At 40.1% G+C, this 27543-nt stretch overlaps 1 protein-coding gene across 1 annotated transcript; it reads left to right on the forward strand.

The window, feature by feature from the left end:
* The first annotated feature begins 5671 nt into the window (after positions 1-5671).
* LOC130199761 (scavenger receptor cysteine-rich type 1 protein M130) lies at positions 5672-26734 on the forward strand. Its single transcript, XM_056423502.1, has 19 exons — positions 5672-5942; positions 10980-11291; positions 11409-11513; positions 12566-12781; positions 13392-13592; positions 14620-14777; positions 15577-15730; positions 16343-16648; positions 16824-17135; positions 17732-18031; positions 19479-19781; positions 20038-20340; positions 20649-20924; positions 22287-22474; positions 23128-23236; positions 23927-24085; positions 25233-25319; positions 26374-26447; positions 26480-26734. Exons 1-19 carry the CDS (start codon positions 5672-5674, stop codon positions 26732-26734), a joined length of 4089 nt encoding a protein of 1362 aa, XP_056279477.1.
* Positions 26735-27543: the final 809 nt, after the last annotated feature.

Here is a 27543-nt window from a genome sequence, read left to right on the forward strand (position 1 = left end):
AGCGCGGCTTCGAAGCCACTTCCTGTCCGGCGCGTCGCGGTGGCTTTGAGGACGCTCGCCGTCTCCTCGCCGTCGGCGGGTCTCCGGTGCAGCGTCCGTGCCGCGCTGCCGTCTCACAGGACGTCGTCTCTCTCTCACGGTTGTCTGCTTTCATTGTTGTTGTTGCTTTCCTCTCTCACTCCCTCTCCAACCCTATCAGTGTCTGACGAGCTTTTTTTGTTTTTTGTATGCCTCATAAATCTCACATTTCTCTTTCAATAGAAAAGCTGCCTCATAAATCCGATTTTTTTTCTCTCCCCGGCTCGGGATGGTGAGGCTGAGTACGTGTCGGGCTGATGGGAGTGAAATGCCTCTCCTGCCTCCACGGCGGCAGCTCGAGGATCAGAGAACAGAAAGACGGCGCTTCGGTCCTGTCGAGGGCGGATGATGTACGTGCGTGTGGAAATGCGTCTCACGCGACCAGTCGGAAGCCATCATGCGTCGTGGAGCGCGCGTACGGTTGGGATCAGTCGTCAGTTTCCTGGTGACATTGCTGTCAAATTGGGGTCAAAAGTAATCTGAATTTTTACGAGCAATAAAGCGCCCTCAAAGAAGATGACACGGGTCTCTCATGTCGACGGCCCTCTCGTTTATTATCAGGAGCAAAAAACGGACGTAGCCTTCATGTTATCGTGATCTCTCAACCATGTGTAGATAGACGAGACCCATTCAGGGCCCAGTCTTAGCGTAGGCACACTGTGCGCGGCACGCTTTGTGCCTTATTTCACGACAGATCGATATTAATGAGGCCCACAGACTCAGGTTCTGGCTGAACATGGCGGTGCAGACGGGGGTGGAGGATGCTGAAGCCTTTACACTGTTTTCAGTTTTATGAATCCAATACAGAGCTCTGTCTTATATTCTCCAGTTTTTGTTGTTTTTGTTGTTGTTGTTTCTCTGTGCGGGCGACCTTAGCACAGTTTCCTGGGCAACAGGGAAAGTGCCAACACCTGCAGGTAGCATCCCTCACATCAGCAGACCCATGTGCTGTTCTTGTTTTCCTATTCTGGCCTGTAGATGAAACACACACACACATATATATATATATATATATATATATATTTATACATATAAATATATACACAAATATTTATTATATTAATTTTTGACATATATATATATTTATATATATATAAATACATGTATTTATAATATATATATATAAATAAATACATATATATTTTATATATATATATTTATATACATAAATATATAAATACATATATTTATATATATACATAAATAAATACATATATAATAAATATATATATACATACAAATATATTTTTCGATATATAACTATATAAAAATAAATATATTTATACATAAATAAATAAATGCATATATATTTATATATGAATGATTACATACATACATATACATATAAATATATATATATATATTATATTAAACCCTCCCCTTGATTCTTATTGATGGGGTTACTGGGATTAGGTAGTTTTTTATCCTTCTGTTATAATAATTGTTCATGTTTTTTCATTATTTTTTGCCCTCCAGCTGTTTGTGTATCGTGGATTGAGGTTGTGTGTGTGTGTGTGTGTGTGGGGGGGGGGGCAGATGTGCCGGATCAGAGCCGGTTCCCCCAAGCTGGTCGTCGCCAGCTTCGCCGGGGCTGCGAATATATTGAAAGTAGAAAGCCGGACGTCTGTCTGCCGTCGCCACGTATCGGGGGGACGGTCATCTAATGTGCGGTGGTTGAGTAGAAGTCGTTCGTGAGGTTCTCTTCATTGTGACCGAGACAACAGGTCTGGATGTTTTACTTGTCTTTATATCTGTCGAGTGATTTATAAGCTTCTGGGGTTTCACACCGAGATGGTCATCAGCAAAAATAAGGAAATGCAAATAAACGTCAACACGGATTGATTACATTTCAAATCCCCCCCCCTCCTGTTCCCCGTCAGTGATCGACATGGTAGAAACCTGGTGAGTTGCATTGTGGTCTCAGTGGATCGTATCGCCATGTGCTCCGTGCTGTTTGTGCAACATGTGGTTTTAGGAGGTGTTCCTGTGATGAAGTGTACGAACATGTCCCTCTGAGAGGAAACAACGGTCAACAGATCCTCCTCCTCCTCCTCCTCCTCCTCCTCCTCTGTGTGCTTCAGCCAGATGGCCACAGCTGGCTGAAGAGCCTCACATCGTCACTCCTGCTTCAGACGATGCACTTCCAGTCACACATGAACACGTGAACTCAGATCAACATTCAGAACTTATGGATTCGTTCAGTTTTTCTTTCCATGTATAAAAAACTAAAACAACAAATACAAGCATTACATTAAAATGAATAAAAAAGACAGATATGAAATGGTATCATGAAGTTATACATATTTCTATATATCCATGTTTCCATATCTCCATGTTTCCATAGCTCCATGTTTCCATATCCATGTTTCCATCTCTCAATGTTTCTATATCTCCATGTTTCCATATCTCCATGTTTCCATCTCTCCATGTTTCTATATCTCCATGTTTCCATATCTCCATGTTTCTATATCTCCATGTTTCTATATCTCCATGTTTCCATCTCTCCATGTTTCTATATCTCCATGTTTCTATATCTCCATGTTTCCATCTCTCCATGTTTCTATATCTCCATGTTTCCATCTCTCCATGTTTCTATATCTCCATGTTTCTATATCTCCATGTTTCCATCTCTCCATGTTTCTATATCTCCATGTTTCCATCTCTCCATGTTTCCATATCTCCATGTTTCCATCTCTCCATATTTCCATATCTCCATGTTTCTATATCCATGTTTCCATATCTCAATGTTTCCATCTCTCCATATTTCTATATCTCCATGTTTCTATATCTCCATGTTTCCATCTCTCCATATTTCTATATCTCCATGTTTCCATATCTCCATGTTTCTATATCTCCATGTTTCCATCGCTCCATGTTTCCATATCTCCATGTTTCCATCTCTCCATATTTCCATATCTCCATGTTTCTATATCTCCATGTTTCCATATCTCCATGTTTCCATATCTCCATGTTTCCATCTCTCCATATTTCTATATCTCCATGTTTCCATATCTCCATGTTTCTATATCTCCATGTTTCCATATCTCCATGTTTCCATATCTCCATGTTTCTATATCTCCATGTTTCTATATCTCCATGTTTCCATATCTCCTTGTTTCCATCTCTCCATGTTTCTATATCTCCATGTTTCTATATCTCCATGTTTCCATCTCTCCATGTTTCTATATCTCCATGTTTCCATCTCTCCATGTTTCTATATCTCCATGTTTCTATATCTCCATGTTTCCATCTCTCCATGTTTCTATATCTCCATGTTTCCATCTCTCCATGTTTCCATATCTCCATGTTTCCATCTCTCCATATTTCTATATCTCCATGTTTCTATATCTCCATGTTTCCATCTCTCCATGTTTCTATATCTCCATGTTTCTATATCTCCATTTTTCTATATCTCCATGTTTCTATATCTCCATGTTTCCATCTCCATGTTTCTATATCTCCATGTTTCTATATCTCCATGTTTCCATCTCTCCATGTTTCTATATCTCCATGTTTCTATATCTCCATATTTCGATATCTCCATGTTTCTATATCTCCATATTTCTATATCTCCATGTTTCTATATCTCCATGTTTCCATCTCTCCATGTTTCTATATCTCCATGTCTATATCTCCATGTTTCCATCTCTCCATATTTCTATATCTCCATGTTTCTATATCTCCATATTTCTATATCTCCATGTTTCTATATCTCCATGTTTCCTTCTCTCCATGTTTCCATCTCTCCATGTTTCCATATCTCCATGTTTCCATCTCTCCATATTTCCATATCTCCATGTTTCTATATCCATGTTTCCATATCTCAATGTTTCCATCTCTCCATATTTCTATATCTCCATGTTTCTATATCTCCATGTTTCCATCTCTCCATATTTCTATATCTCCATGTTTCTATATCTCCATGTTTCCATCGCTCCATGTTTCCATATCTCCATGTTTCCATCTCTCCATATTTCCATATCTCCATGTTTCTATATCTCCATGTTTCCATATCTCCATGTTTCCATCTCTCCATATTTCTATATCTCCATGTTTCCATATCTCCATGTTTCTATATCTCCATGTTTCTATATCTCCATGTTTCCATATCTCCATGTTTCCATATCTCCATGTTTCTATATCTCCATGTTTCCATATCTCCTTGTTTCCATCTCTCCATGTTTCTATATCTCCATGTTTCTATATCTCCATGTTTCTATATCTCCATGTTTCCATCTCTCCATGTTTCTATATCTCCATGTTTCCATCTCTCCATGTTTCTATATCTCCATGTTTCTATATCTCCATGTTTCCATCTCTCCATGTTTCTATATCTCCATGTTTCCATCTCTCCATGTTTCCATATCTCCATGTTTCCATCTCTCCATATTTCTATATCTCCATGTTTCTATATCTCCATGTTTCCATCTCTCCATGTTTCTATATCTCCATGTTTCTATATCTCCATTTTTCTATATCTCCATGTTTCTATATCTCCATGTTTCCATCTCCATGTTTCTATATCTCCATGTTTCTATATCTCCATGTTTCCATCTCTCCATGTTTCTATATCTCCATGTTTCTATATCTCCATATTTCGATATCTCCATGTTTCTATATCTCCATATTTCTATATCTCCATGTTTCTATATCTCCATGTTTCCATCTCTCCATGTTTCTATATCTCCATGTTTCTATATCTCCATATTTCTATATCTCCATGTTTCTATATCTCCATGTTTCCTTCTCTCCATGTTTCCATCTCTCCATGTTTCCATCTCTCCATGTTTCCTTCTCTCCATGTTTCCATCTCTCCATGTTTCTATATCTCCATGTTTCCATCTCTCCATGTTTCCATCTCTCCATGTTTCCTTCTCTCCATGTTTCTATATCTCCATGTTTCCATCTCTCCATGTTTCTATATCTCCATGTTTCCATCTCTCCATGTTTCCTTCTCTCATGCAGCCTCCTCAGAGGTCTGTCACATGAAGATCTCACCTGATCCATAATAGATAAAGCTGACAACATCAAAACCCACTTCAAAGGCGGCGCTCGAATGGAGCGCTCCTCAGCGGGAGAGAGGAGCGCTCCTTTTCCCACGGGGCGGTACCTGGAGTCAGAGTCTTCTTCCTCATGAAGCTCCTCTCTTCTTCCTCATGAAGCTCCTCTCGTCTTCCTCATGAAGCTCCTCTCTTCCTCATGAAGCTCCTCTCTTCTTCCTCATGAAGCTCCTCTCGTCTTCCTCTGTCACACAGGATATTCTTAATTATTCTTAATATTATTAATTTTAAAAGTCACGGTCTTCAGGAAGCAGCTGTCGCCACGCGGCGAGGAGCCGCTGCAGACGAAGGTCAAGCAGGTCGTCCTCATGGAGCAGACGACCGGGTCGACAACGTTATCCAACGTTATATCGCGTCATACCACTTTCTATCGCGTTACATCGGACCCGACACCGGGGACCAGGAGGTGGTTTGATCCTTCGTCTTGAATTACTGATTATCATCTTACTATTGAATATGTATGGACCCGCCCCCCCCCCCCCCCCCAATAAATACATATATTAATGAGACCAGACTCCAGTCCCTGAGGTACGATGACGAGCAGCTCACAGCCTCCCCGACCAGCACCACATCTGGACCGTACGACCAGCACCACATCTGGACCGCACGGCCAGCACCACATCTGGACCGCACGACCAGAACCACATCTGGACCGCACGGCCAGCACCACATCTGGATGGTACGACCAGCACCACATCTGGACCGCACGACCAGCACCACATCTGGATGGTACGACCAGCACCACATCTGGACCGTTCGACCAGCACCACATCTGGACCGTTCGACCAGCACCACATCTGGATGGTACGACCAGCACCACATCTGGACCGCACGACCAGCACCACATCTGGACTGTACAGGCCAGGTCCTCTTGGACACTCGGTGCTTCCTCGGTTAGTCAGTTGATTCTAAGCCGTTGTCTGTTCCTGCCACCTAGTGGTGAGAACCGGAAGTATGTTGTATGTGCGTGTGTGTGTGCGTGTGCGTGTGTTCAAAGATTTACTGAATACAAGTATGATCAGCTAAATGTACTGAGTGAATAAAGTGCTCCATTGTAAACTCCTTTCTGAGCGAACTGTAATCGTATTTTAAGATGTTTGCATCATTCCTCCAGCAGAGTTTTCATTCTGCAGCCGGTGGGTTGATTTTGAGTTATTGTATATTTTTGGTGGGCAGTTAAATCCTGAAGGATAAAACATATTCTACATTCTTTATGATCTGAGAGACCAAAGACAGAATCCACCTCCACGTGTCGTCTTTGAAGTAAACGATGACTCAGCGCTCAGGAGGGAGGAGTGCATCCTGCTTTGTGGCCGGTTGACATTGTTTAGACTATTTATTTAATACATAATTTAGCCAAACTGTTTTTATGATGTACTATAAAATGTTGTTATTCTATGATTAAACTATGACATTTTATGACATATTGCACATGTTTACAACTTTTTTATTACATTGCTTATGGCATAGGACTTTTACAACATAATTAAGCAACTAAAATTCCAAATGAATTCTTATGAAATATGAGCTCATTTGCATATTTTTTAAGACCAGAAGTCTCGTTTTGACACATTTGATGAAGGATAAAAATCCTCTTTTCATTTTGTTGAAATATTTAATGATTACATCATTATATTAAAGTCACTGTCTTGATATCACTTCTATCAACACAATAACACATCTCCTTTGCTATGTTTTTAGGGAATAATAAAAGGTCATAAATCAGAATTATTTATGTATAAACTTCTGTATAAATCATAAGAATACAAATGTTTGTGTAATTAGGACGTCCCCCCCGCCCCTCTCCATCTCTTTCACCACACACACACACTGTGATAAGGCATTTCCTCCACGCTCTGTAGAGATAACACAACGCGGGGAATGTAGTGAGACAACATAAAATAAAGACTTTAATTACCAATTCATAAATGTATAAAGAGGAACCGTGGCAGCTCGTCTTAATAATAATTGTGTTCATAATGTGACTCCATTCGTGGCCTGATGGAGGATTAGAGTTTCCCTGATCCGCTCCAGTGTCACACTCGTTCCCCAGAGACTCTGTAGGCCTCATCATGGTATTCATTCGCTTTTTGGGCAATATTCATAATTAAAAACATAAAGAGACGACATGCTCCCTGGTTCTAACAGGAGACACATTTATTTTACACCTTTTATTGAATGAATCTTCTTTTCTTTCAAGAATAATGATATGATTATATTATAGTATATATATATATATTAATATATAATATTATTTTAAATTATTATTGTATTATTTTAAATTATTATTATATTATATATATTATTTCATATAATGAGGAACTTTTAGGTTATTTTTTAGGTGATGAAACATCCTCAATTTAATGCCGATGCTCATATGAGCCACACATTTTGAAATTTCCCCACTGTGGGACGAATAAAGGAATATCATATATCATATCATAATAATATAATACGTATTTTTAAAACACTTATTGAAGTTGAATCAAGATTTTCATAAGTGACTAAACATTTAAAAATAATTCGAGCCAAAAGCACGAAGCAGATTCACAAATATATGTTTCCTTTACAAAGTGTTTTTATGAATGAACGGTAGATAATATCCTCAAACATGAAGAACACGTCGGGGTCCGTAAACTCAGAGAGGAGGAAATGCATTTTTAATTTGGGGAATATTTTCAGTGAATACTTTGAGGTTGATGTGAATTAATATAAACTACAATGTGTGTGTGTGTGTAGATAACTAATTAATATATATATATATATATATATAAATAAATAAATAATATATATTAAAAAAAATATATATGTATTTATAAATATATATGTATTTATAAATATATATATATGTAAATATAAATATGATATATATACATATGTATATATATACATTTATAATATAAACACTTTTTTCGAAATATATAATATCTATCAATATATATATATATATATATATATTTATATAAATATAAATGTATATATAAAAAGATTACACACACATATATAAATATATATAATATATATAATATATATATATATTATATATATAAATATATATAATATATATATGTATATATATATACTGCATCTATATTTATATTGTACATGTTGGGTAAATACATAAAAATCATGTATTTATTCATCTAATTAATCTACAGTATGAATCTCTCATTTAAAGACTAAATGTATTTTTTTAGTCCATTTCCAGTTGATAGTTGCTTATGAACGAGGTTTTTAAATCACGAATAATTAAACTTTAATAAACTCGTCGATCGAATCTGTTCTTCAAATAAACTCAATCGGGTCGGAGTGGATCTTTGAGTTCCTTCTGAGAAAACATCGGATGCAGCCGCGAGCGTGAGACGGCGACTTCCTGCCAAGATAGAGGACCCCGCCCCCACACACACACACACACACACACACACACACACACACACACACACACACACACACTGAGGCCTGTGGCTTCATTTCTGCTACGCTAGCTCGCGGTTGAGTTGTGATCTCTGATCTCTGATCTGATGAACTGATGAGGTCAGAGCGGCAGCGCGGTGGAAAGTCTCCAAGTCTCACGTCAGACGTCCAGAAGCTTCCGGCGTGAAACAGAACTGGAGTTTAAAACAAGAAAATCATGTCACAATGTTTTGAGAGACATATTTGTGTTTGCATATATATATATATATATATATATATATATATACGTATAAACGTGTGTAACCGTGAGGTAAACTGGAGTTTCTGCAGTAAACTGTCTGAAGTTTTGGCTTTAAATGAATAAAAAATCCATTTAAAAAAAATTGCACTTGCAAAATATGTTGTACTCGCGAATTTATGATCGACTGACAACGTTGGTGAAGTGTTGAATGGTTGTTTTGATTTTTTTTTGCTTCCTTATTTATAATTATTATCCTGCTTTAACATTTAGATTTGTATGTTTCCTTAAGGCCCTTCTTGGCCCGATGCATGCCTCATTTTTACTTTATTTTTAGGTTTTCTTCTTCTTTTCTTCTTCTTCTTCTTTTCTTCTTCTTCTTCTTCTTTTCTTCTTCTTCTTCTTCTTCTTCTTCTTCTTCTTTTTCTTCTTTTTCTTCTTCTTCTTTTTCTTCTTCTTCATCATCTTCTTCTTCTTCTTCATCTTCTTCCTCTTCTTCTTCAATCAGACCATATGTATGTCACAGCTCTTATAAAGAGGAGCCGAGCGTTGCCGGCCTCACTCTCCTGAGCTGTGGCGATGATGAGCTTCCTCCTCCTCCTCCTCCTCCTCTTCCTCACCCCGCCGGCCGCTCAAGGCAAGTTACCACGATTCTCTTTGGGTTCCACTCTTTGTGATCTGGGGATATTTTAAACGTTTCCAGAAGCTGCAGGAAATGAAGAGAAAAAGATGATGAACGATGTTTTTTGGTCATTTCCTGAAAAGCTCCGATGAAAAGAGAAGAACATCAAAGAGTTATTAGAAGTTTGAACACGTTTATATTTAATCCTTTTTCTTCTCAAATCGAGTTTTCAAAATGTAAGATATATATATTCTGACGGTGCCGTCGGCCTCTGGAGAATCAGACGGACTCATCCTGACATCACGCTGAATAATAATAGAATAAAATATAATCATGATTATAAGTTTGATTTGAGACGTCTTGATGCGTCGCAGACTTTGAAAATGACAATTTCCTAATCTATCATTAAAGAAAATATAAGAGGATGACCAATAGTCAGAGACCTCTGTATTATTAATAATTAATATTGTGTATAATCTTGATATCGAGGTGACATCATAACGTTTGTCGGTGTAAAGCGATGTGGGCGATATTTAAATAAACAGGTAATGAAAGATTCTTATTCATTTGTTGTTTAAACTCAATGTATTGAGTATCACAAAGACACATTAAAAAAGAAAATGAAGAAATAGAGTTTTCTTTTTTTTCTTTCAAACCTAAAATATATTTCTGGAAATAATTCAGGAATTACAGATTTGTATTTCTTTGTTACGTCATTTCGTTATTTGTAAGGTTACATATATTAAACTAATATGAACACATGATGGGTGTTTCAGCTTTCAGGTGCAGGTCACACATTTTTGCAAAGTTGTTATAAAATGCTACGTGTGTGTGAATCAATTAAAAACATTATTTAAATGAGTTAATCTTGCAGGTTGTAATGAACATTTTTTTTTTTTTTTAAACTAAATGTATTTTTCATTAAAATATGAAAATGAAGAAGAAAAAAGTAAGAATGTTGAAATAAAGATTTTTTTCCTCCTGGAAATAATTCAGAAATTACAGATTTTATTTATTTATTACATCATTTCTTTATTTACAAGGTTGAATATGTTTGAACTCATCTTAACACCCGATGGGTTATTCAAAATATGAAGTTTCAGCTTTTAGGATTCGAATCACACATTTTTGCAAAGTTGTTTTAAAATGTTACTTAATGAGAAATATGTGTGTGGATCAACTAAATATTTTTTTTTTTAAATAAGGTAATCTTGCATAAACAGGTTGTAATGAAAGGTTCTTATTAATTACTTTTTTTAATAGATTTATTTAGTATCACACCGACACATTAAAATAACTTTTCTTTCTGGAAATAATTCAGAAGTTACAGATTTGTATTTCTTTGCTACATCATTTCTTTATTTACAAGTTTAAATATGTTTTAGATAACAGTAACACACGATGGGGAATTAAAAATGAGAAAAATTGTGGTGAGAAGTTTCACAATTAAGCTTTTTTTTGCACATTTGACTCACTGAAATGTGTATATCTTAAAAACAAATACAATGAAGACGTAAAGCTCTCAAACTGAGTACATATATCCACGCCCTTCCTGTCATGTGACCAGGAGAGAACCGGATCTTTCTGCGCAACGGGAGCGGCCCGTGCGACGGCTACATCGGGATCTACCACAAGGGACAGTTGGGCTACGTTGGCGGGAAACACTGGAGCGGGAACACCGACAAGGTGGCGTGCAGCAGCGTCCACTGCGGGGCGCCGGTGAGCAGCCGGGCGGTGCCGGCGCCCTGGACCGTCGGCACCGTCTGGCTCAACGAGCTGAAGTGCACCGGAGCCGAGCCGGACCTGTGGGACTGTGCCCACCCGGGCTGGGGGGTCAGCCGGGGTCGCAGGGACTCGCTGCACAAGGTCACGTGTTCACGTGAGGCTCAGACTCCACACTAAGATACGAGCATTCCTGAGTAGAGACAACCACGTGCCGACGATGACGATGACGATGATGATGATGATGATGTCATCACCGTCTTTGCTCCTCTAGATGAAATCCACATCAGCGTGGACGGGTTCAGGTGCGCAGGAGCCGTGCGGTACTCCACCGACGGGGGGGCAACGTACTCGGGTTACCTTTGTGCTGACAACTGGGGTAAGAGGTCACGTCACGCACTACAACAAATACATATTAATATAGGTGCATTATCAGCTGAGTCATTGTATTTATTATTATTATTATTATTATAAATATATAAATATATATCTAATATTATATCATATATATTATATGATTATATAATGATTTATTTATTTATCATTTTATAAATGTTGTTATTATAATATTATAATATATATGTATATATATATATATTATAATATAATAAATATAATATTATTTTAAATTATTATTACATGTTTTATTATTATTATATTCTTATATATAAAAATGATATTATATAATATATGTTATATTCTTATATATATTTTTCTTAATTATTATTTATTATTATCATTTATTTTATTTATTGTCCTGTGTGTTTTGCTGCTGGCGAGGTGGAGGGGCCGTATAGTTTTATCTCTAGTATGTAGAAAGTCAGGTGGTTCCCTCCTGCGGTTCCAGCCTTGTGGTCCCCCCCCCCCCACCCACCCACACTCCCCCCACTTACCCCCCCCCCCCCTCAAAAGGGTCACAAGATAAAGCAGAAAAAAAGTTCTGCTTAAAAAATGTGTTTCCCTTCTTTCTCTTTTTTTTCTTGTTATCAATTTAAAGTGACGATAAACTTGAGGTTCTTTTTTAGGTTATGAAACGGTCTCAATTTAATGCCGACGCCTCTCTACGAGCCACATGGTAATGATAATAATAATAATAATAATAATAATAGAGAAGAAAGATATATTTGTACGTAGTTATTCTTGTTGCTGGAGGCCGTATTGCTGGGGCCCTGTGGAGGGAGGGGGGGGGGGCAACCAGAACCAGAACCAGGGGCAGACTGAGACACTACCGCTCTCCTCCATAAGGGGCCGCCAGATCCAAACTATAGGAAAGTTCCTCTCGCAGCTTTAATGAGAGGTTCAGAGGCTGAAGCAGCGTGGAGACCCCGAGGAACTCAACTCTACGTTTTCTCATCTTCTTCTTCTTCTTCTTCTTCTTCTTCTTCTTCTTCTTCTTCTTCTTCTTGTGATGATGATGATGATGTCACAAAGGGGAAGTGGAGGCCGACCTCCTGTGCAGGAGCCTGGGCTGCGGCGCGTCCTCGGAGCCGGTGGAGGAGCCGTGGCTCGGCTGGAGGGGATTCCAGAAGAAGAAGACGAAGACGATGACGGTCGAGTGTTCGGGGATGAAGAGTTTCACTCACTTGTGGCAGTGTGTCACAAAGACAACGCCGCTGTGTGAGAAGCCTGCCTCGGTCCTATGCACAGGTAACACACACACACACAGACACACACATACACACACACATACACTCATACACACACACACAAACAGACACACACATACATACACACACACACAGACACACACACACACACATACACACACACACACACACAGACACACACATACACACACACAGACACACACATACACACACATACATACACACACACACACACACACACATACACACACACACACACACACACACACACACACACACACACATACAAATGAAGGTGCCATCTGGAACCAAAAATGGTTCTTCAGAGTGATGCCAAACCAGGGTTCCTTAAGAACCATTTCCTGAAAGAGTTCCTCAAAGAACATATAAAGGTGTCTCATAGAACCTTAACAAATGGTTCTTTGAAGGCACCATTTTTGGTTCTACAAAGAACCTTTCAACCTAGTGTTCTTCAGAGAACCATTTCCTTAAAGAGTTCAAAGAACCTTTAAAGGTGCCTGAAATAAAAATAATGGTTCTTCAGTAGTTGATGGTTCTTCGTAGAACCAGAGAGCCTTTTAAAGAACCATTTAGGAACCCTTGGTGTTCTGTGTGTAGTGTTCTAGAGAACTGATGGAGGTTCCCAACAGGTCACGAGCGCCTGCAGCTCCAGGGGAACCCGTCCAGCTGCTCCGGGCGGCTGCTCAGAGAGGAGAGTGGGAACTGGACCTCGGTTCCCTGGAGCGCCCAGAAGGACGCGGGCCGTCTGGACGCGTGGTGCCAGAGGATGAACTGCGGTACCAGCGCCGGCCACCAGGAGCACGGCGGCGGCACCAACCTGACGTGTTCAGGTACGTCAACCAGTTCACAGCCAGAGAACCACCGTCTGTTCACCGGGACGCTGTGGAGTTCATATATTATTTTAACTTTTGTGTTGGTCCACTCGGGTTCTGAACCCTGATATCAAGAGAACGTTCCTGTTTGGTTTAAACGGTCACATAGAATGGATTGATCTGTCTACACTCAGAAACATGGAGGAGCATCTGGAACCGAACATGGTTCTTTAGAGTGATGCCCTACGAGAACCATTTCTGGTTCCACACAGAATCTTTCAAACCAGGGTTCTTTAGAGAACCAGTTCCTTAAAGAGTTCTCCACAGAACCTATACAGGTGCCTCAAAGAACCTTTCAAAAATTGTTCTTTAAGGCACCATTTCTGGTTCCACGTAGAACCTTTCAAACCAGGGTTCTCTAAAGAACCATTTCCGAAAAGAGTTCTCCACATAACCTATAAAGATGTATCAGAGGACCTTAAAATGGTTCTTTAATGCCCCATTTCTGGTTCCTCAAAGAACTTTTCAAACCAGGATTCACTAAAGAACCATTTCATTAAATCGTTCTTTAAAGAACCTATAAAGGTGTCTCAAAGAACCTTTAAAACATGGTTCTTTAAGGCTCCATTTCTGGTTCCACGTAGAACCTTTCAAACAAGGGTTCTCTAAAGAACCATATTGAGTAATATAAAGCATACTTTACGTAAATAAGCTCTTACATCTCCAACTAGATGGTAAGATAACGTCTTCTTTTAAAATACTTTCACCCTGACCACCTTCTGCTTGTTTACAGGTTTATTTCCTTATAAATAAATAAATAAGAAGAATAAACACAGATGCATTCAATGAAAGGAGTAAGTAGTAGTAGTTCAATCTTAAGATTGATATTTATTTGAAAGAATGCAACAACAACAAAAGTAAATAAAAAAACAATGTTTTTATAAGAAACTTCCTTTTGTTTGTTTCTGTATTAATTACAAATGAATTGTTTTATTGTCTGGCTTGTTTATTGATTTCCTTCGTCTTCTCCTCGTTTCCCTCACAGACCATGTCGAAGTGGTTCTGATGGACGACGCCGATGAACCCAGCAGGTGCTACGGCGCCGTTCACGTGGCGCTGAACGGCACCGGGCGGCCCGTGTGCGCCTCCTCCTGGACGCCCCGGGAGGCGCGGGTGGTTTGCACGGAGCTGGGCTGCGGCAGCGTGAGTCTTCACGTACTTCAGATACAGGAACTCCACAAAGTTGCTCAAGTAGACAGAAGAATGACAATAATATCTGACCTTTGCTAATATTAGCAAACATGAAGCAATACAACTCTGGAGCAGCAAACACTGCCGAGTCTCTTCCACGCCTGACAGTTTGAAACATGAACAAATGATTACATCTCACTCTTTGTTTCTGTCATTACCGCTACGTCTTCTTCTAATGTTCAAATGTATTCTCTCCAAACTAGTTGATGGAAATAAACTAACTGGCATTTCTTTTATGTCACATTTTAAGAATAAGTTAGCTTAAAATATGCTTAATAATTGAATGCCAAAACTTCTAAAATAAATGTTTTATTTAATGCTAGCCCATGTAGCTTTGCTCAATAGCAGCCTCTGTGGCCACAAGGTGTAATTACAGGATAATGGAAAACGCATAGTATCGTATATCAGTTGCTTAAGTAGACAGATAAATTACAATAATATCTGACGTGTGCTAATATTAGCAAATATGTGCTAAACAGCTACTGCCAGACCTCTTAAATGGAGGGCTTTTTACCTCTCGGCTAGCTGTTCGTGCTAAGCTAAGCATCTTCTGGCTGTAGGTCCATATTGAACCAACAGATATAGAGTTTTCTCTTATAGCTTTGACAAAAAAGCTGATATGCCTATTACCCAAAATATCAAAACATTCCGTAGTATCTGGATTAATATCAGAAGTAGTCGTGGTAATCTCATCCCAGTTCCTTTTACGATCAACATGGTATGAATGACTATCACAGCGGCGTTCCTCCAGGTGTTCAGTGAAGGTACGAGGCCGACAGCGCGGGGGATCATGGACAACGTGCGGTGCTCAGGCAACGAACCCTCACTGTGGCACTGCAGGGCCAAGCGTGACCACGCCCCTTTTCCATGTGCCGAGTCCACCGGCGCCTATGTGGTCTGTACAGGTGAGATATGGCGATCGCCTCTTCCTGATGGTTTTAACTTTAACGTGACGGTGGAAGCAAATATGTGTGAAATGTCCTGTTGTGATAGAAAGAACAAATCCAGTTGGATTCATTCTGCACAGCAGCAAGAGTAAAGCTGCGTTCACACCAACAACGATGCCTTGCTCGTGCGCGTTTACTCGCTTGACTATTTGTGGCATTTGGCGTCATTCGCACCTTAGAGGGGGCGGGGCTTATCTCTGTGTCTTTACTCCGTGGAAACAGTTATCATGTCCTTCATCCAGCATGAAGAACTCACCACTAGTTCTGCTTCATACTTGTTGAGGACATCACACACACGTCTGAACATCCAACGCCCTCGTGTTTGGGTTCATAACATTAATATAATATATATATATATATTTATACATGACATCACCCGTAGGTTCACACAGCTCGGTGACTTTCACCTATAGTCTGAATTTCTCTTCCAGCTCCACTAGAGCAGCGGTTAGATTCACTAACGGCGGAGCAGCTCAATGCCGATTGGCTTTCGCAACTCGGTGTCTCTACGTTGACTTTGCTCATGGTGTGAAAGCAGCTTCACATGTTGGACTTCTCTTGCTGGAGCAGGTAGTATGAAAGTGAGATTGATGGACGGTCCCGGACGATGTGCCGGGCGGGTGGAGATCAAGCACGAGGGCCGATCGCTGAGGGTCTACCAACAAGGATGGACCGACACCAACTCGGACGTCGTCTGCGGACTGTTGGACTGCGGGGAAAGAGGAAATCCCATCAAACTGGACAGGTTCAGTCAGGGTTCAGGTGAATTCCTGCCAGAGGCGCTACAATGCAAGAAGGACGCCAGACACATATCCGAGTGTCTTACGAGGAGCCGAAACAACGCCCCCGAGAAGGCGATGGGAATAACCTGTGAGGGTGAGCCTCTGTTTCTTTGACCTTTTGTTGGTGCTCCTTAAGGGAACCTGATTCTAGTTCAGCCGTTGCAAGTTTAACAGAGTCCACAAAAATGTACTCAACCAATTACCAGACCGGAGGATCATTCTGAATACAGTTTTCCAAATGCATATTTAGTTTTTTCTGTCCCGGTCAGAGCACACGGTGGTTTTCCTGAAGGGGAATCAGTCGTGTTCGGGCATGGTGGGGATCGAGCGAGGCAGCAAAACCTACTGGCTCTCCGGCTCTAACGGGACGTGGAACCAGGAGTCTGCAGACGCCGTGTGTCGGCAGCTGCATTGTGGGAAAGCCCAACAGCGTTCCTTCATCCCTCGCGGGGATATGACGAAACCCCTTTGGAATGAATCTTACCGCTGCTCGCCCAACAGCGAATCCCTGTTTCACTGTGAGAGAAGCAAAGCGCCGCCATCCAACCACACGCAGACTATCGCCACTGTGACCTGCTCAGGTAATGTGGGATTACCATTTTTAATTGAAAACTCCTATTTTATTTGTTTTGTTTAGATATACACTACCGGTTTATAAGTTTTAGAACACTTACTGTTCCAGTTGTTTTTGAAATGTGAGCAGTGAATTACCTGAAATGGAACAAAGGTCAGCGGCAAACTGCCAGAGGTCAAACAAAAAGTTTATGTTATCAAAAACTGAAAAATAATGTACATTTCAGAGTTCTACAAAAAGGCCAATTTCAGAGAACATGTAATGGTTTGAGGACTTGCAGCTGTTCTACAAGCAAATGAAGACTTGAGAGTTGATGCTAACAACTCCTCCAGGTGTCTCAACTTTAGTTAACTGTCTGTATAAAGCCGTGTGGGGAACAGACTGTCACTACACCCTCTGAAGCTTCATGTGGACGGTATTGTACTGCAGGAAGTCGTTTATTGCTCTTATGATGGCAAGAAAAAAGCAATTAAAGGAAGAAAGACCATTATAACCCTTACAAGTGAAGGTCTTTCCTTTAGAGAAGTTGAGGTATTCTAAAGCTTTGGACCGGTTGTGTAAATCTGCTGATCATCCTATTTTGCAATTTGCTCGCCATGACAGGAAACATCACGGTGGACCTGACCAATGGGTGTTGGGGCAATGTCAACGTTTGTGTGGGCGGGCGGTGCGGCGGCGTGTGTGCCGATACCTGGACATGGGAGAAGGCGGCGATACTGTGTGAAAACCTGGGCTGTGGGAACCGAGTCCTGAAGGTCACCGCCAAGCCCAATAGAAGCCGGGTGGTGTTCAAAAGTATGCACTCCACGGAGGAGACCACCCACCTGTCCCAGTGCAACTTCGTCATGAGTGATGAAAATGACAAGACCTGTGACCATAACCCAGCCTATGTTGTCTGCTCAGGTAATTTAATTTAATATATATTTCATTCCAGTATATCCTGGTTGGTCATCTTGAATCCCTCGAGGATTCCTACCGCCTCAAATTGCAGTTGATTCTTACCGCTAGAGGTGATTTTTCCAATGTTATCCTTCAGTTACCTGAACATGTCACGGATTGCCGTGAGTTTGACTGAAGAACAACCTATTTGTTATCCACCAAATCCTTTCACATCAACACCAGTTGCCCTACACATGTGAAAAATACATCCCAACTCGTCAGAAAACCGAAGCTTGCTCAGTGGCCCGACAATTCAAGCTAGATGCTATAGGCACCCCCTCTAGCTAGTGATGTTACCTATAGTAAGTCATACCCCCTCTAGCTAGAGATGTTACCTCTAGGAGGACATATCCCCTCTAGCTAGTGATGTTACCTCTAGTAAGTCATACCCCCTCTAGCTAGTGATGTTACCTCTAGTAAGTCATACCCCCTCTAGCTAGAGATGTTACCTCTAGGAGGACATACCCCCTCTAGCTAGTGATGTTACCTCTAGGAGGTCATACCCCCTCTATCTCGTGATGTTACCTCTAGGAAGTCATACCCCCTTCTAGCTAGAGATGTTACCTCTAGGAGGACATACCCCCTCTAGCTAGTGATGTTACCTCTAGGAGGTCATACCCCCTCTATCTCATGATGTTACCTCTAGGAAGTCATACCCCCTTCTAGCTAGAGATGTTACCTCTAGGAGGTCATACCACCTCTATCTAGTGATGTTACCTCTAGGAGGTCATACCCCCTCTAGCTAGAGATGTTACCTCTAGTAAGTCATACCCCCTTCTAGCTAGTGATGTTACCTCTAGGAGGTCATACCCCCTCTATCTCGTGATGTTACCTCTAGGAAGTCATACCCACTTCTAGCTAGAGATGTTACCTCTAGTAAGTCATACCCCCTCTAGCTAGTGATGTTACCTCTAGGAGGTCATACCCCCTCTATCTCGTGATGTTACCTCTAGGAAGTCATACCCCCTTCTAGCTAGAGATGTTACCTCTAGGAGGTCATACCGCCTCTATCTCGTGATGTTACCTCTAGGAAGTCATACCCCCTTCTAGCTAGAGATGTTACCTCTAGGAGGTCATACCGCCTCTATCTAGTGATGTTACCTCTAGGAGATTATACCCCCTCTAGCTAGAGATGTTACCTCTAGTAAGTCATATCCCTTCTAGCTAGAGATGTTACCTCTAGGAGGTCATACCCCCTCTATCTAGAGATGTTACCTCTAGGAGGTCATACCCCTCTATCTAAAGATGTTATCTCTAGGAGGTGATACTTCCTCTAGCTAGAGACGTTACACCTACTATATGTCCTAGGTTGAAAACCCCCCACAACCAATTGTTTATTCCTCTGTCTTTGAACAAATGGCATAAATAAATCGAGGGTTCTAACTCGAGACCTCGACTTGTTGAGTTGCAGGCAGCATCCAGGCCAAATGGAGTTCTTCAAGAGACAAATGTTCTGGAAATGTGGAGGTGCAATATGAAGGCCAATTGCTCCCAGTTTGCACCAATGCTCTTGAAAATAAAGACACACAAAACACCATCTGTGGGGAGCTGAGATGTGGCCACGCCGTCGATCAGATCGACTACTTCGGATATAAGGCAGCGGGGAGTCGAGCCATTTCAAAAATCCAGTGTTCTGCAACGGTCGAGTCTTTAACAGAATGTATGATCGACGTTAAGGACAGCACCTGCTCCCCTGGTGCCCTCCAATGCTCCGGTATGTCAAATCATTTCTCTCTCAAATGGATCACTTCTTTAATCCTACCTTGGTCAAACTACAGCTCCTATCTGTGTAGTTAACCTCATAATGTTATATTGTGTGTCTAATCTGTAGACATTTCCAACATGTGGTAGGCTTAGGGTTAGCTCTATCAGTAGTAGAGGATCACAGAGTTAGCTAAGTAAGGCATGCAACGTTTGTGCATCTCCTGAATCGTATCTCACCTCTGCCTGTGTGCTTATATTTTTTTAAGGCTGGAGCAAGATGGCGCTGACCGTCAACAAGGCCTGCAGCGGAGTTCCGGTTGTTTACTCGGAAGGTAAAATAAGTGCCATTTCCTTGGAGGGCTGGACAAACACCGAAGGCGAGAGACTTTGCCGGGATTTGGACTGCGGCAGTTTGAAGTCGGTCAACACAACGACGTCGGATTGTCTCTGGACCACAAACTTCAGCTGTGCGGATGGAAAGATCCCAGACAACATCTGGGACTGCGAGAAGAACATCTATCTCTCAGAGGAGAGCCAATCAAAGAAGCAGCTCTTTATCGAATGTCAAGGTAAAATAGAATTTTCTGCAGGAGAATCAAAGAATCTTTGAAAAGATGCAACTTCACAATCGTTGTGTTGTTCATAAATGTTGTAGAAATGACGTTTTAGGAAATAGGATCTGTTGCAAAGAGTTTGATGAGAACATTGACGCACCGCTCAGGTTGGTAACGCTAAATACGAAGCTGCGGAAAACAGGCGGCTAGCTTAGCGTAGCTTATCATAAAGACACAGAGGAAGCAGCGTGGCTCCTAAAGCTCACTAACTTACTAACCTCAACGTGTTTTTGCTCCTTTGACATTTGACCTTTGCCTCCTAGATGAGCCCTCGGTCACCCTGTCAGAGGGATGCTTTGGGGAAGTGAAGATAGACGGCGTCGAGGTGTGCGACAGTTACTGGAAGGAGAGCGACGCTCAAATGGTTTGCGAGGAGCAGAACTGCAGCAACGCCATTGCCGGCTCCCTCCGTGGTAACGAGCCCAGTCCGGATCAGGAGTACCACCACGTCAGCTGTGAGGACAACCACTACACACTCGGCCAGTGCAAGAGATCCATGAGAAAGTGCTTCGGGCGGCTGGTGTCCGTTTACTGTGTCGGTACGTATGTTTGAATGGAATAAATCATTTATTTAGCGCAACAATTATTCATATAATCAGAATAATGATGGACAAATTAGGACTAATAATAATAACAGCAGCAGTGGATGTAGTAGAATAACAATGATCAAAAAGGAGTAATGGTATCGGCAATAGTAATGTGACTAATAATAATTATAATATGGCAATAAGGTACTACAAGCTCTCTAGAGGTGCAATATGGTACTACAAGCTCTCTAGTGGAGCAATATGGTACTACAAGCTCTCTAGTGGTGTAATATGGTACTACAAGCTCTCTAGTGGGGTAATATGGTACTACAAGCTCTCTAGTGGAGCAATATGGTACTACAAGCTCTCTAGTGGTGCAATATGGTACTACAAGCTCTCTAGTGGGGTAACATGGTACTACAAGCTCTCTAGTGGAGCAATATGGTACTACAAGCTCTCTAGTGGTGCAATATGGTACTACAAGCTCTCTAGTGGGGTAATATGGTACTACAAGCTCTCTTGTGGGGTAACATGGTACTACAAGCTCTCTTGTGGGGTAACATGGTACTACAAGCTTTCTAGCTGGGTAATATGGTACTACAAGCTCTCTAGTGTGGTAATATGGTACTACAAGCTCTCTAGTGTGGTAATATGGTACTACAAGCTCTCTAGTGGTGTAATATGGTACTACAAGCTCTCTAGTGGGGTAATATGGTACTATAAGCTCTCTAGTGTGGTAATATGGTACTACAAGCTCTCTAGTGGGGTAATATGGTACTACAAGCTCTCTTGTGGTGATACGTGGTACTACAAGCTCTCTAGCGGGGTAATATGGTACAACAAGCTCTCTAGTGGGGTAATATGGTACTACAAGCTCTCTTGTGGTGATACGTGGTACTACAAGCTCTCTAGTGGGGTAATATGGTACAACAAACTCTATAGTGGTGTAATATGGTACTACAAGCTCTCTAGTGGGACAATGTGGTACTACAAGCGCTCTCGTGGTGATATGTGGTACTACAAGCTCTCTAGTGGGGTAGGAAGATCATCTGATCTCATTGTCACGGTATCTGAAGAAATGTTATGATATAAGCCACATTTAGTTTCTAGGGCCCTTACAACTTGTCCCCCCACGTTCCTCCTATTTCATCAGAATTATAAGTAGAAACTTGTTTTTCATATTTACTTAAAATACATAGATATATATATATATTATTTGTTTCGATATTATATATATATACATATATGAGAGCATTATGGTTCTTTCTATCAAACTTCCTGGCAAAAAAGTTGATATTCCAAAATGTAAAACTATTCCTTCCAACGGGTTCTTTAAAAACATGTTTTCTATTATTATTCCCATCATGTTTACAGGTAACGTCCAGTTCAACACCACAGAAAGGTGTGGAGGTCAGATTGTCGTCAACTATCAAGGCGCGTGGGAAAAAGTGTGTCCGCTGAAGTCGTTTTCCGCGGGACATTTAGAGATGCTGTGTGAGGAGCTCCAGTGCAACGGCTACAACGCCACCATACGCAGCCAGGACCCCGACCCCCCGCTGAAGGTTTGAGCTCACACGCTGTGGGTTGTCTCCTACGTATCGTGACATCACATCGTGTTGAAAATGAGTCTTTATGTTAGATCTGCCTTTTTCACCTTCATTTGTATATTTCCTGAGTTTCAGTCAATTGTGAAGGTTTAAACAGGGATCCTACCATCATGGAAAACCTGGATTTCAAAATGGTTATTTTCAGGCCTGGAAAACTCCTTTAAACCAATTTTATTTCCAAAACTTTTGGAAAAGTCATGGAAATTTGTTATATTCAAAATGTTACGCAGTTTGGTTAAAAGAATAAACGTTGATATAATTTTTTATTCTTTTAATCAAACTATTGTCTATCACTCATGTATACACCGAGATTTCACGAAATGTTTGGTCATGGAAATTTGGAAAAATAATGGAAGAGTAATGGAAGAGTCATGGAAAAATAATGGAAAAACAATGGAAGGTAATAGAAGAGTAATGGACAAGTCATGTAAGTCCATTGTTCAACATGTGTATGAACCCTGCTCAAAGAATGGTGTCAGTTATTTTGTCAATATTCAGTGAAATATAACTTTTTGCCATATTTCACTTGTGGCTGTGAGACTTTCCATTGTGTTTTGTACGTCTGCATTTTAAAAGCTATCTCTCTAAAGACGTTTTGAATTTCAAAGGCCAGCTTGAAAGCGACGCTGCGCTGTACCGATTACAACCGGGAGATGAAGTACTGCCTCAGCCTCCGGCAGTGTGACAAGGTCCAACCCGCGGAGATCTACTGCAACGGTACCCACGACCAATAAGTACCACCAAGTGACCCAAATATCCATTCGGTTGTTCTTTTGCTTTGCTTTTGGCAAATCTCACAAATCTGAATTTATTCAACTTAAAAATAACAATTCATGATTCGTTAAACGTGGAAGTCTAGAGCAGTGGTTCTCAAATGGGGGTTTGTGTACCCCTGGGGGGACGTGAAAGCAGTACGGGGGTACATGAGATGTGTACAAAATATATTTAAATTAACATCCATTAAAAATAAAATATAAGTGAAAGTTCATGAACATAATTGTATATATTATATATTAAACCAGACACTGATGGCAGAGCACTGTGTATTTAACCACAAATGATAGTTAGGGGGTATGAATGACTAGTTAGGGGGTATACATGGCTAGTTAAGTGGTACACATGGCTAGTTAGGGGGTGAAAATTACTAGTTAGGGGGTAGAAATGGCTAGTAAGGGAGTAAAAAGGGCTAGTTATGGGGTAGAAATGGCTAGTAAGGGAGTAAAAAGGGCTAGTTATGGGGTAGAAATGGCTAGTAAGGGAGTAAAAAGGGCTAGTTATGGGGTAAAATGACTAGTTAGGGGGTACTTGGCTGAAGACATATTTCCCAGAGGGTACATCACTGACAAAAGGTTGAGAACCACTGGTCTAGTAAGTAGAAAAGACGAGATGTCTGTGTTTTGGTTTCAGGGTACGAGGTCCGTCCCACCGAGTCACCCGAAAACAGCGCCACCCCTGCGTGGCCCAAAGCGCTGTGGGTGGGATTCTCTCTGGTTCTGGTGGTTCTGATCGTCGTGTTCGTCGTCGTCTGCTCGGTCAAGAGAGCCAAGAGAGGCCGGAACGTCTCGCGTGAGTCGGTCCTTCACTACTGTCTTCCTAGTCGTTACGGCTCGATTACGATGGAGTATCTGTCATTTATTCAACTTTTAATGTCTTAAATAAGTTTACCGTTCAAACAGACTGCACTGGAGCCTTTTGCCACTAGAGGGCAGCCTTTCTGTATGCTGACTGCTGTGTGCTGCTGTATAAGACCATTACTATATGTATTTATATATATATATATATATATATATATATATATATATACTGTATTTATATATGTACTGTATTTATATTATATATATATAAAAGAAAATATATATATATAAATATATTTAAATATATAATATATATATATATGTATCTATACATTTATATATATACAGGACTGTCTCAGAAAATTAGAATATTGTGATGAAGTTCTTTATTTTCTGTAATGCAATTAAAAAAACAAAAATGTCATGCATTCTGGATTCATTACAAATCAACTGAAATATTGCAAGCCTTTTATTCTGATTTATTGCTGATTATGGCTTACAGTTTAAGAAAACTCAAATATCCTATCTCTAAATATTAGAATATCATGAAAAAGTATACTAGTAGGGTATTAAACAAATCACTTGAATTGTCTAATTTACTCGAAACACCTGCAAGGGTTTCCTGAGCCTTGACAAACACTCAGCTGTTATAAATCTTTTTTACTTGGTCTGAGGAAATATTAAAATTTTATGAGATAGGATTTTAGAGTTTTCTTAAGCTGTAAGCCATAATCAGCAATATTAAAAGAATAAAAGGCTTGCAATATTTCAGTTGATTTGTAATGAATCCAGAATGCATGACATTTTTGTTTTTTTAATTGCATTACAGAAAATAAAGAACTTTATCACAATATTCAAATTTTCTGAGACAGTCCTGTATATATATACAGTATATATACTGTATATATACTGTATTTATATATATATATATATATATACAGTATATATATATGTATATATATTACAGTTCTTAAAATGTAGAAATTACATCACCGTAATCCATTAATGCCTGCATGCTGACTTTTAAAAGAGTTTAATATCTGCATGTGTTGTGTAGTGCATGTGTTGTGGACTAAACGTGTACATTTGTGTACCCCAGTAAACGTCTAATGCCTTGTGTGTGTGTGTGTGTGTCTCAGGAATGCTGTCGAGGAAAGACGCGGCGTTTGAAAGCGGCGACTACGACGACGTGACGAGGCCGACCAACGAACTGGAGCAACTGAACCGTGAGTCTGGAGACGCCTTCGCTTGTTTGTTTTTATTTATTCATAATTTATTAGCATATATCCATCAATTTCTGACTTTTGCAAAATGAAATATTTAGTTCCGAAATCTATATATTATCTAATATGAAAAGGAATAAATTATTATAAGAATTAAAAAAGGAAAATGAAACCAAAAAGCTGAAAATACAAAAAGAATGTGGAAATATAAATGCTTATACGTACAAATATGTATAAATGTTTCAGTCATTCTATACCAGGGTTAGGGTTAAACGTGTGCAGTGACTTACATGAGGGAATAGATAAGATATGAATAGATAAGATATGAATAGATAAGATATGAAAAGATAAGATATGAATAGATAAGATAATAAGGAGACGGCTCTAAGACTTGCAGATATAGATATAAATAAAAGAAGTAATACAAATTTTAAAAAGTTAAATTAAAATAGCAACAAGAGTAGAATACATTTTACGAAACGAGAAATGTGAAATACAACAATGTAAGAATAAATAAGAAAAATAGAAGTAATGCTGACACCGGTGTTTGAGAGAATAACAATACAAGTACAAATAAGAATAATATATTATACAATTTTATATTATTGAACATAACAGGTAATACTAACATGACGTTGGAAAAGCAATACTTTACAGGACATGAATATAATTGTTCAAATGGCAGTATTTATTTACTTTTATGTTGCATTATGTCGGCATATTACATTTATTATTATTTTATATGTTATATTATAATATTTTCTTTGAATTAATAGCATTTCTTTAAATTGTGTCTATTATAAATATACTATACTACATAAGGTATATTCAACATCATAACACTAATTAACATGAATTATTAACTTTTTTAACGTCACCGCTAATTTCTTTGTTATCTCTTATTTTAGTTTCTACTATTTAGTAGATGTATGTGTCTCTTGTTGCCTCCGGGGATGAACAACGTCTCTTCAGTCTCCACACGGGACGTTTCACTCGTTTCCCGCCTTCATTAATAAATCGCGTATAAAAACTCTTCGTCGTCCCGCCGTCGGTTCAGGATTCAGATCCGAGTCCGAAGTCCCGGCGGAGGACGACCGGAGCTCTTCCTCGCTTCCTTACGACGACGTCGAGGTCCCGACGGTGGCCCCGAGGACCCGGGGGAGCCGGGACGCCCCGGGGCAGAGCGCAGGAAAGTAGTTCCGGTCGCATCTTCCCGACGCCGGGGGACCGTCCGTCAGAAATCTGCATTTTTAACGGGCAGCCGACTGTTTCTCACAGATGAGGACGAGCCGGAGAGTTACGACGACGTGGAGGCCGGAGCCGAGGGCCCTCAGACCCACGCCGAAGTCCACGAGAGAACCCAAACCCCAACGGGGGGCGAGGAGAACCTGGACCCGAGACCGGTGAGCCAGGCCTGAGTAGACGAAGCAGATCTTCACCAAAAAAACGAAATATACTGAAAAGAAGTCAAAAATATAGACGGGTAAATATTACAGGACAGGATTTCCAATGAAGTGAGGACACTCTGGAATAACTTCACTTCAGAGAAGATATGAAAAGAAGAAAAGAGTCGTACAAACCCAATCTTTAAATGTTCAAGATGAATATGATGTGAACTTTACGAAATGATCATATATCGTTGCAGAAACAGTTTTTGTTTGTTTGTTTTCGTTCTGTAATCTTCTGCCTGTCGTTGATTTGAAGTTTGTAATGAATAGTTTAGAATAAAAGACGCTTAAGAATCACTTCTGTTGTAATTTGATGATTTATTCAATATTTTTTCGAGAAATTAGTTTTGCAGTAGTTTGTAAATTTGATTGCTAGAAAAACATAAATGTGAACAATAGTGTATAACATCACACCGCTGCTAGCGTAAACTCTTACAGTGTGTGTGTGGAGGATTACAAGAATGGATACATCCAGATGTTATGGTCACATTCATGTGTTTTTATTTTCTAAAAGGAATATTTGCTGAATTCGATGACAGCGAGCAGCTGGTTAGCTTAGCTTAGCATAAAGACTGGAAACCAGGGGAACGGCTCACCAGGGTCCGTCCACTTGGCAGTTGGGACGCTCCCAAGTCTGACTTTGATTTCACGATTCAACGAATTTATTTGTAATTTGCGTCGTAAAAAAGTAAATTTGGATTATTTGAGCAACGCTGAACTGAGTCTGTTTAAAAAAGGAAAACAAGAACAATGTCACAGAAGTAAAGAAAGAGACATTT

Source organism: Pseudoliparis swirei, chromosome 9, assembly GCF_029220125.1.
Source record: "Pseudoliparis swirei isolate HS2019 ecotype Mariana Trench chromosome 9, NWPU_hadal_v1, whole genome shotgun sequence".
Taxonomy (NCBI): domain Eukaryota; kingdom Metazoa; phylum Chordata; class Actinopteri; order Perciformes; family Liparidae; genus Pseudoliparis; species Pseudoliparis swirei.